This window comes from Callospermophilus lateralis, unplaced genomic scaffold (assembly GCF_048772815.1).
Source record: "Callospermophilus lateralis isolate mCalLat2 unplaced genomic scaffold, mCalLat2.hap1 Scaffold_103, whole genome shotgun sequence".
NCBI classification, from domain to species: Eukaryota; Metazoa; Chordata; class Mammalia; order Rodentia; family Sciuridae; genus Callospermophilus; species Callospermophilus lateralis.
Window position 1 is genome coordinate 861,138 of NW_027510486.1, and position 10,572 is coordinate 871,709.

Here is a 10,572-nt window from a genome sequence, read left to right on the forward strand (position 1 = left end):
ATATAAATAAAAGGAAAGGTATTGTGTGTGTCCAACTAAAACTAAAAAATAAGTATTTAAAAAAATAAACAAATATTGGGACTTAGATAAGTCTCATGACAGAAAAGAACCAAGTATCAAATTAAAACAATGTGTTGGATTCAATATACACATATATAGAGAGATACAGATATGTATATATATAGATGTATTTATATGTATTTATCCCTCTCTCTCCATATATATGTATATATGTGTGCGTGTGTGTATATACAATTTGAAATTAATTTTATATTTGCTCTAACATTTGTCCATAGATATTAGAAAGATCTACACACTTTTTATGTCAAATGTAAATGTGTTAGTTGATTTCGTCTTGTCAAACTGATTGGATCAGGTGATGCCTAAATATCTGGCTAAACATTATTTTTGGGTACATTTATGGGGGTGTTCCACCAGGAGATTAGCATTTGAATTACTAGAGTTGGTAAATTATTTTTTCATCCTCTCAGTGTGAATGAGCCTCATCCACTCAATTGAAAGGCCTAAATAAAACAAAAACAGGGGAAAAAAATCACCCTTTTTGATTTTCTACCTGCCTGTTTGAGATGAAACAAGTCATCTTCTGTAGCCAACATATTGGTATTTAAACCATCTCCTCCTGTTCTCAGGCCATCAGAATTGGACTGAATGATACCATTCACTCCTGGTTCTTCAGTCTGCAAGTGACAGATTGTGGTACTTCTCAGTCTCCAAAATTGGACAAACCTATTCCTCATAATAAATTTCCTTTTTATACATGCACAAGTGCACACACATATTCATGCACACACACACAAATAAAACAAAACACAAACAAAAACAACAATAACCAGAATACATCCCAGTGTTTGATCTGGAGAACCCTAATACTAGTGTTTCTCTGGAGAACCCTAATATAATAAGATATTTTTATCACTTAGACATTGTATGTGAAATGTTTCTCCCCACACCTAATTTAAAAGAATGGACCAACTTAAAGCATTATCTGCTTTAAACTACTTTATTGTAAGGAGAATTTTATTTTAGACAAATAAACATGGCAGTAAGTTTAAAAGAATGTTAAGCAGTTCAAAATAACTTTGAGAAATGATCATATGTGATCCCAGTATAAACATTTAGCAACAGTTACCAGAACCACAGGTGGATCTGCTTAAAGGAGAAACTCCCACCTCCGCCATGGTCACCACAAATTCTCCAAGTTCATTGCTAAAGGGATTTTGATTGTCTAACAATCTGTGACATTAACAACATCCATACTACTGTTTTGTCAGAGACCACATGATACAGCTTTCTTAATAATCCATAAGCTTGTGAATTGACCTTTGTTGACCAATTTGATTTAGGTGGAGGCACCTTCCTTCAGGTGCTTAAGTATGAGCTGAATCTTAACTGAGATGATTCTAATTGGTGAAACCTATATACTTTACTGAGACCAGGATGCAAAGGAGGAAGATGAAGAATATTTGGGGGAGGTCTACATTAAGGATAAAATACTTTTGTGGCTAAATTATTCCCAAACACATTAAGGGAGTTCCAAAATTACTGGAAAAACAGAAAGTATGGATGTTCACAACATTTGTGCTGAACAATTAGATTTAATACATAGTTTCACATACCAGGACAATCTAATCATCCATAATAACTTGATCAATAAGACTATTAGTACTACTGCTGCTGCTAATAATAATTTGCACTTTTTTAAACCTTTGATATTAATATGATTTATATTAATTAACTTTGTTTTTCACAAAATCACTGAGGATAGTACATGGAATCTCAAGAGTTGGGCCATCTGACCTTTGGATATTGACACATATATACTGTTATGTACAGGGATTTGGGGAGCACCTGAAGTAAAAACGTTTTCCTCACTGTAAAATTGTCATTGTTCTTTTCCCTGTGTTAATATTTGAACTTACAACACAAGACCAATGGTGACTAAAACTGTTGACAATACCACAGTAATCAGGGATGGGAACCCAATTGTAATGTCAAACTTTGTGTTGTTCACCTCCATATATTCAGAAGAAGAAAACAGCAACTACAACTTGTTAGTGTTGAAGTAGCAAAAATAATTAATTTTATTAAACAGTGACATTTCAGCTTATACTTTTTTGATATTTTGTGTGACAAATGGAATGTTCTCATGAAACACTTCTGTTACTGAAGGTTTTTGTTTTAAACAAAAACACTTGTAGAATTGTTTTACTTGCAAGCTGCACCAGCCAATTTTCCCCCATTGCACTGCATTTAATTTCAAAAAAAGTAACTTAAAATCTCTCTTTTGCATGTCAATCTAAGGGACATAATTGAAAGTATTTTCTGATGTTGATAAAATTGGAGCTTTTTTCTGAAAAATTTAAGCTTTAGACAACATGTATCTTTGACTATGAGCTATAGAGCCTTTCTAAACATGTTTTTTTTTTTCCTGCTAAGGTCAATGATTATATAATTGGATGAAATTTAAACATATTTTACAATTAAATGTGCCAACATTTTCAAGATTTGCATAAATCAGTAAATCAATATTTTCCTACTGACAAAGTGTTATAAAATTATGTGCTGGTACAAGATGCATTTAAATGCAAGGTGGACTAAAGGATTTTAATGTCCCAGAAGATGAAAAGTTCACTGAAATTGTTTCCATTAACACATTGCCACTAATGTTTAATAAACTATAACTTGTGAAGTTTAGGTATATTATCAAAGAATGATATTCACTTCCACATAGGGATAATATTGGGAAATTTTCTAAAACAAGGGATATCATGAGTTTAATGGACACACTATTCCATAAACCCACAATTGTTTTAGACAGGGACTGGCCAACAGAGGACTGTTCACACTGAAGAATGCAAAAGATTTTCTTTATTAAAAATCTCTTCAAATTTCACTTGTTCACTTGTAGCCAAACAAGGACATAAAAATGTTCTCCCAAATCAAACAAATTCTTCACCATTTCTGAAAATCTGATACTAATAATAAACACACTTGCCAATCAGGGAATATTGTAGGATGTTATCCTTTTCCTCTAAAACTACCTCTTCCTTCAAACACCTTTGAATCTTACTGATATTAACATGGCCATGAATGGATTTCATTAGGGCTACCAGCTCTGAAATAAATAGCCTTTACTAACTTTGCCTCAAATTTGGCTCTATCTTTGACATTATTAAAATGTGCCTTCCTTTTCCAAATACTATGTTTTTGTTTTAAGCTATTTTTTCCCTATATATCTTATGTAAATCAGAAAAGGCATGTGAGATCAGGAACCACAGAACAAGAATAAGGTACCAAAAGAAGGTTTATTGCGGGGGCACTCCTGGCTGAGGATCACCAGTCCTGGAAAGGGTGAGGGCCAGGGAAGTCGCTGGTAAGAAAGGCAAGAACCATGCTTATAAGGGAAGCTGGAGGTAGGAGAGCCTAGGCCATCTAAATTGTTGTGGACAACAGGTTAGCTAAGCCAAGTTTAGGGGCATCTGTCGCTGGTTGGTCCAGGCTGAGAGGAGTTGACAGGGCGATTGCTTCAGCAGTCAGGAACCCCATGGTATTGGGGTCTGTTGCCATGTCAGTTTCTGATTGGCCATTTCATGTCTCCTCACCAGATGGAAAGTCCCCCATCACAGCCACCATGGAAGGGGAAGGGTGAAGGGAAGGCTGCCAACTCAATACTTGAGCCCCCAAAAGAGAAAATTATACAAAAATCAATTTACCCTCTAATAAGCCAGATATATTAAGTATTTTTTTAAGAAAACAATGCAGAAAAAATACTAGTCTCTTCTATTTTGGGTTTGGAAACCATTTTGAATAGGATTTTCTTTAGGTTTGAATGCATTTTGCTGTTTTTTAATTAATCAATAAATTTTTAAAACACAACTTTGATTTCTAACATGGTAAATATTAGAAGGAGTAGGGTGTAAATCAAAATTTTTCAGAGTACTCCATAAATTTTAAGGGGATAAAAATGTCCTGAAACAAAAAGGTTTAGAATCTGTTCTAGCTTTTCATTAAAAATTTTGTTCCTTGGGGCTGGGGTTGTGGTTCAGTGGTCAAGTGCTTGCCTAGTATGTCTGAGGCTCTGGGTTCAATCCACAGCACCACATAAAAATAAATAAAAATAAAATAAAGGTATTGTGTCACTCTACACCTAAAGGATATTTTAAAAAAATATTCTGCTTCCTGTATGTATGTAAAATTTCTTTTAAAAAGTAATTACAATAAAATTTTTATAAAGTTTTAAAAACTTTTGAAGGTTGGGCTGGGATTGTGGCTCAGTGGTAGAGTGCTTGCCTTGCATGTGTGGGGCTCTCGGTTTGATCCTCAGCACCACATAAGTAAATAAAATAATGGTATTGTGTCCTACAACTAAAAAAATTTAAACTTTTAAAGATAGACTCTAGTTTCTGTCATGTGATTATCAAATACAATGTTTAATGTTCAGTGTGGTGAAAAAATAGAAACAGTACAGAATATCTACATGTCAAAAAGTAAAATTGATGATATCCAAAATATGCAACTGTGTAACTCCAGTAAAATGGTGTGGATGAGGATTCTTCAGAGTAAAAAAACCAATATGAAATTAAATGGATGGATTGATGGATGGGTGGATGGATAGCTAGATAGATAGAGATAAAGAGGAAATTTATAATGGGAAGTGGCTCATATGATTATGGAGTTAATCATATGATTTTATAAGTTACTGAAATTATTATTCCCATTTTGTTTTATTTTTCAACTGATTATGAAGGCTGCATTCCAAAATCTGCATTCCGAAGCTCAAGGACCAGTGTTGGCAGTGGGATGACTCAGCATGAATTCCAAGGCCCAAGACCCAGGAACACAAGTGTCTGAGAACAGGAGAAGATGGATGTTGCTACTCAAGAAACGAGGGTAGAATTTCCCTTCCTCAAACAAAAAAGTCTCCCTACAGATCTACTCAGTCCCTGAACAGATTGGGCGATGCCTGACCACACTGATGGATGAGCTATTCCTTACAAAGTGTACTGATTCAAATGCCAATCTTCTGGAAATACATTCAAGGACAAACCAAAAATAATGTTTTATAAGCTATCTGGGTATACTTTAACCCAGTTATGTTGACATGTAAAATTAATCATTATATAGACTATTAATGAATTACTTTGTATGTATTTAAATTATGGTGGTAATAATTTTGATTTCAAATAATCCAAACAGGAAAAGAGTCAGGGAAAAGAAACAGTGATTAAGGAAAAAATTGTAACAATGCCTCACCTTTTCCCTCACATTTTAAAAGTTACTGAAATTATTGTTCCCATTTTGTTTGATTTTACAACTATATTTCAGCTGTATTTTACAGAAATGGGTTCCTATTTATTTCACCTAAGTCTTTATACTGGAACAATTAACAAGCCACAAATTGTTAATTCCTTGTTAGTATGAAACTATCTGGTGTCAAATTCTGTACACCAGGGTGAGATTTGAAATAAATATGATCCTCACAACTTGCTCAATGGTAATTAATGTGATGAATTTTTATTCCTGCTTTTACACATGCAGCTATTTTTTTATACAACATTGCTTTTTGGTTTGGTACAATATGTATTATTCTTGAAGCTATATTTGCATTTTCTTAAACTGTTAAAATAATATGTTTCCCAGAAACTTTACAAGGCATAGTACACAAAATGCTGCCTACTTATTTATAATCACTAGTAACATACCTGATCTGTAGAAGCAGCATCATTTTATAATATTTTAGAACTTTTCTTTCTAATAATCTAGAGGTTATTTTCTAAACTATATTAATATATGTGCTCAGAGTAACTAAAAATACAATGGCAGTTTGAAAATACTCAAATTTATTTATTCATTATGTGATTAAATGTATTTGAGAGATTTCAGAATCTTGGTCAACCTCTAGATACATCCCAAAGAAGACAGTGACATTAGGATCTTCCACTCCTCTTTATTCTCCTCCCACATTTCTGTGCACTCAAGTTATCATGTTGACCTAGTTTCACATTTCTTGGAGGATTCTCCATCTCCATTAGTCCAGTATTTTGACCTTTCCCCATGGAAATGGTGAGAGGTTTAAATACTTTGGGAAATCATGACTGTCAGTACAGAAGGAGACGCTTTTTTTTTTTTTTTTATCACTGTTGTTACAAGAAAAGTCAAATTGACAAGCTTGCTTAAATTTCTAGAAACGATGATAGCTTTAAAATTCTCTTTCAAAAAACTGTCTTCAGCACACTTACAAACAAGAACAAAAATAAGGAAATGTTATATAAGAAGGATTCTAGAAATATATTATAGATATCAAAGGACACTTGCAACTTGTAGTACATTATTTTTAAAAAAATGAAATAAAGTAACTCCTCAGATCAAATACATTTTTTTCCTATTACAAATCAAAAGAAAGTATTGTAGAGGATGGCCCAGAATTTGAAGTAGCAACATTTATCTTGTGTTTTGGTGGTGTAAAGGCTAGAATCAGATCTAAACTGTGGGGAAGATAGGTTTCCTCCTGTTATCAAAATCAATGAAGAAAATAGAATTGAAAAACAAAAACTTTGCAAAATACACATTAAAAACATAATTTCTATCTTCTAATTCTACTTTGAAGAAATGAGGCCTGGAATGGAGGCATTTTGCCTCTGCATAACTGTTCTTAATGAAGGAATGGGCAGGATCTGATATATTTTTGCCAAATGTTTAAAACTTCACACATGGATGTGTCCATTCTAAAAGAGTACTCCAACTCTTTTCTTTTGATGCTGAGAATTGAACCCAGGTATGCTTTAACACTGAGTTCTATCACTGGTCTTTTTTGTTTTATTGTTTTTTAAATTGCTGAGGCTGGCCTCAAACTTCTGATCCTCCTGCCTCAGCTTCCCAAGTCTCAGGGATTACAGACATGACCACTGACTGCCTTCAGCTAAAATAAGCCCTTTTACTAAAGTCATCCCAGGAATAAACCTCTGAATGAAAGAGCTCAGTCATCTGATGCTTGTTACGTGCCCCTTTCCCCTAGAGGCACCTGTGTGAAGTCTTGCCTTCTCATTTCCTCTTTTCAACAAGTGAAGCCTCTGAAAGAAACTGGCTGAGAACAGAGCAGGAACTAGGAATGAGCAGAGGTAGAATAGTGTTTTACTTTCTTTTCTTTTTAAGCTCTGTTAATGTTTGAGCAGAATTATTTCATCTGCTTCTTCGGCACATGTATTTGTTTTCTAATGCTGCTGCAAAAAATTATGCATGGATGAATATGTTGCAATGCATCACATGATTATTTGTAATTATTATCTACTAATAACAAAATTAGAAATAAATAAAATGTAAAGGACCTACAGTAGTTTGCCTTGGATTTTCTCATCTCAAATACCATAAGTTAATCCAGTCTACCAGCCTCTTGTCTGTTGGGTAATGTAAACACATGTTGTGGGAATCAGGAGTTTAACTTCTTTAGGGAAACATTATTCTGTTCTCCACATCAGAGGAAAGTCTTCTTGTTTTGTTCCTGAAAACAAATTTTGTCTTTATTTCTGCAAAGTATCTCTGTTTTCAGATTTTCTTGTAATGGTCATTAGCAAAAGTAAACAATTAAACTGTGATTGGTTCATTTTAAATATCTCCTTTTACAGTTTAGTTTAGCACTCAAGTTTTATTTTCCTTTGTAAGGGGTAAGGAAAATAGCTATGAGACTTAAGACAATTAAGTTTGATATGCACATTTTTAACTCTCTCAAATGTGATAATTCAGGGCTGTGCAGTCTGCATATTAAAAACTACATTACACAGATGCTTGTGTATCAAAGATGCAAACCCAAACACTTACTAACTAAAACTCAGATAAAATGTGACCCCCTCAGAGGTTTCTTTTGTAAAACTCCACCAACCTCTCAGTCTCCATTTTATTACTCTTCAGAGCAAGTTTTCCTATGAAAAATTACAGCTTGCTTATTTGAGAATTTTATTTCCAATCCTTGTTCCAAAATATATTCAGTCCTGTCACACATAAAATCAAACTTTTTCTACCCTGTTATGCTTTGAATCTTAAAAGTCTCCAAAGGCCCTGTATTGAAGGCTTTTTCTCCAGATGGTGGTGATACTAGGAGGTGGCAAACCTTTAGGAAATGGGACACAGAGGAAGGAAGTTAGGTATTTGGAGGCATGTCTTAGAGGGGATATTGGGACCTAGGCCATCCTCCCTTTCTTTGCTTTCCAGTTGAAATGAGATGAACAACTTTTCTCCAACACATAGTCCCTGGCATATAGTTCTGCCTTACACAGGCCCAAAGAGATAGGGCCAAGTATCCATGTAATGAAATTTATGAAACTGAATCAAAATAAATCTTTTCTCCTTATAATTTATTTATCTCAGGTATTTTGTCACAGTGGCAGAATGCTGAATAACATATTCTCCACACTTACAATGGTCCTTTCTTTCATTTCTCAAAAGATAAAAATAAAAGTGACTTTTAAATATCTTAACATTTCAAGAAATATAAATCTCATTCCAAAATTTTTAAATGCAGCATGGTTATATGATTTATAAATTTTTGTGTAATAATCTCCTTAAAAATAATTGTTGAACTTTTTTATGTTAGTACAATAAAATAGAAGTGGTGGATACTGGAATTACTTCAGATAAAAGAAAAGATCTATGTATGAGTGAATCTCCATGCCGGATCCTTTTTAAAACAGATATTACAAAAGGTAGGAGTGTTGTGTTTCACTTGAATCATACTTATAATAAGGGAAAATAAATTTCTATTCTGCCTCCATTACATTATAATGTAATGTTGGCTTACATTATAATGTACCTACTCAGGGAGAAAATATATCTCTGAAACAGAAAGATGAAAAGGTTTTCACAGTTTCTGAATATTGTGTGATATTTTCTTAAAAAATAAAATATATTGATGAATCAGTAAGCCATGATTGTTACATAATTGACTCAGTGTCTTGAAATTTATTCCATATTGTTTTTTGTTTGCTTGCTTTACTGGCATGTTAATTTTTATTTTATTAAATATTGACAATTATGATTGTATAATTTTTTGTGTTACAAAGTGGATACTATGTTATATGTACACACTGTGGAATGACTGATTCAACAGGCTAGGGTAGGAAGAATGGAGAGATGTTAGTCCAAGTGTCCAAGTTTCAGCTAAACCAGAGGGATAAGTGACAGGTATTTGAGGTAGTAGTTATGTTAACTAGATTTTTTTTTTTGCATTTTTAAGAAAATAATAAAGGGGAATTGGGATTGTGGCTCAGTGGTAAAGTGCTTGCTTAGCATGTTGAGGCACTGAGTTAGATTGTCAGCACTGCATATAAATAAATAAATAAAATAAAATCTTTCAACAACTAAAAAATAATTTAAAAAAATAAAGGGCTTAGAATTCTGTTGATTGTTTTATAATCTGCAAAATTCTGTCTATAAAAACAAAGAATGAAAGAAAGAATTTCTGACCAAATACATAGGCTTTGTGTGAAAACAAATCCATGAAAACATACTGACAAAGGTTAAAGTATAATCAGAGGCCTCTCATAATTGTGTGCCTTGAATTCTCTGGAACTAAAGTGATTTTTATGAAGTTTAGCTGAAGGAAAAGATAAATAAATAATACTGTTTCCCCACCATGTTTGTTATTTTTTCACCCCTATCTCTTCTCTTTTCTCAAACTTAAGACATTCCAAGTATTAAACACAATATGTAAATTATTGACCCTGAGACAACCCACTTAGAATTTTTTTAAAAGAAGTTTCAAAAATTGTTCCCTTATACTAAGCAGGGAGAAAACTAAAGGCAATTCCAATCACAATTTTCTGGGTAAAATATCAGGTGCAAATAGAACTGTATCTCTTCAAAGAGGAATAAACTTAGAAAAAAAGCAGAGCAACAAAATGAATCCTGCATAGTTCCTTTGCAAGCTCAAAAGAGAAAAAAATAAATGCCAGACATCATGGAGATGAATAAAATTTGCTGAGGTATTGCAACAGAAATAAAACAGAAGTGCAGGCTAAAACTACTTTTTCTCTCAGGAATTCTCAAAACTTGTGCTGTCTAAAATGAGGAATGATAAAGGAAGAGAAATGATGAAAAGTGAATTTATGAAAGAAATTAAGACAGGAATGGCATTGTATAATTTGCAAACATAACCAGGAATAGCAAAAAGCAGAATAATAACACAAGGTAAATCATGGGCATTTAAAACTTATTTAAAGAATATCTCATAAAATTTTAACAAAAAAATGAAATAATAATTTTATTATTATTGAAATATGCAAAATGGAAATCCAGTTTAGAGATTGTTGGTGATCCCTACCCAAAGAAATAGCATCAGTAGCAAAAACAAAATTAAATAATCTTTCCTTAGTAGAATGAACTGATGATTTACTTGTTATAAAGAATACATAGAAAACAACTACAAGATGAAAGATACACATGCATTTCTGTCTTTTTTATCACAGATAATATATAGGCAGAGTAATTAACTTGGTAAAATTATCAAACTTACAATTTTTAAAAAAATCTTCTGCAAACCCAGAAGCTCCTTGGAGAAGA

General features: G+C 33.0%; 1 protein-coding gene across 1 annotated transcript in view; it reads right to left on the reverse strand.

Annotated features, from left to right (window-relative positions):
* LOC143639968 (roundabout homolog 2-like) overlaps positions 1 to 1,199 on the reverse strand; it is an 87,245-nt gene extending 86,046 nt beyond the window's left edge. Inside the window, 1 exon segment of the mRNA XM_077107975.1 lies at positions 1,151 to 1,199. Within this exon segment, the coding sequence (XP_076964090.1) occupies positions 1,151 to 1,199 (49 nt within the window).
* Between the last annotated feature and the right edge of the window lie 9,373 nt (positions 1,200 to 10,572).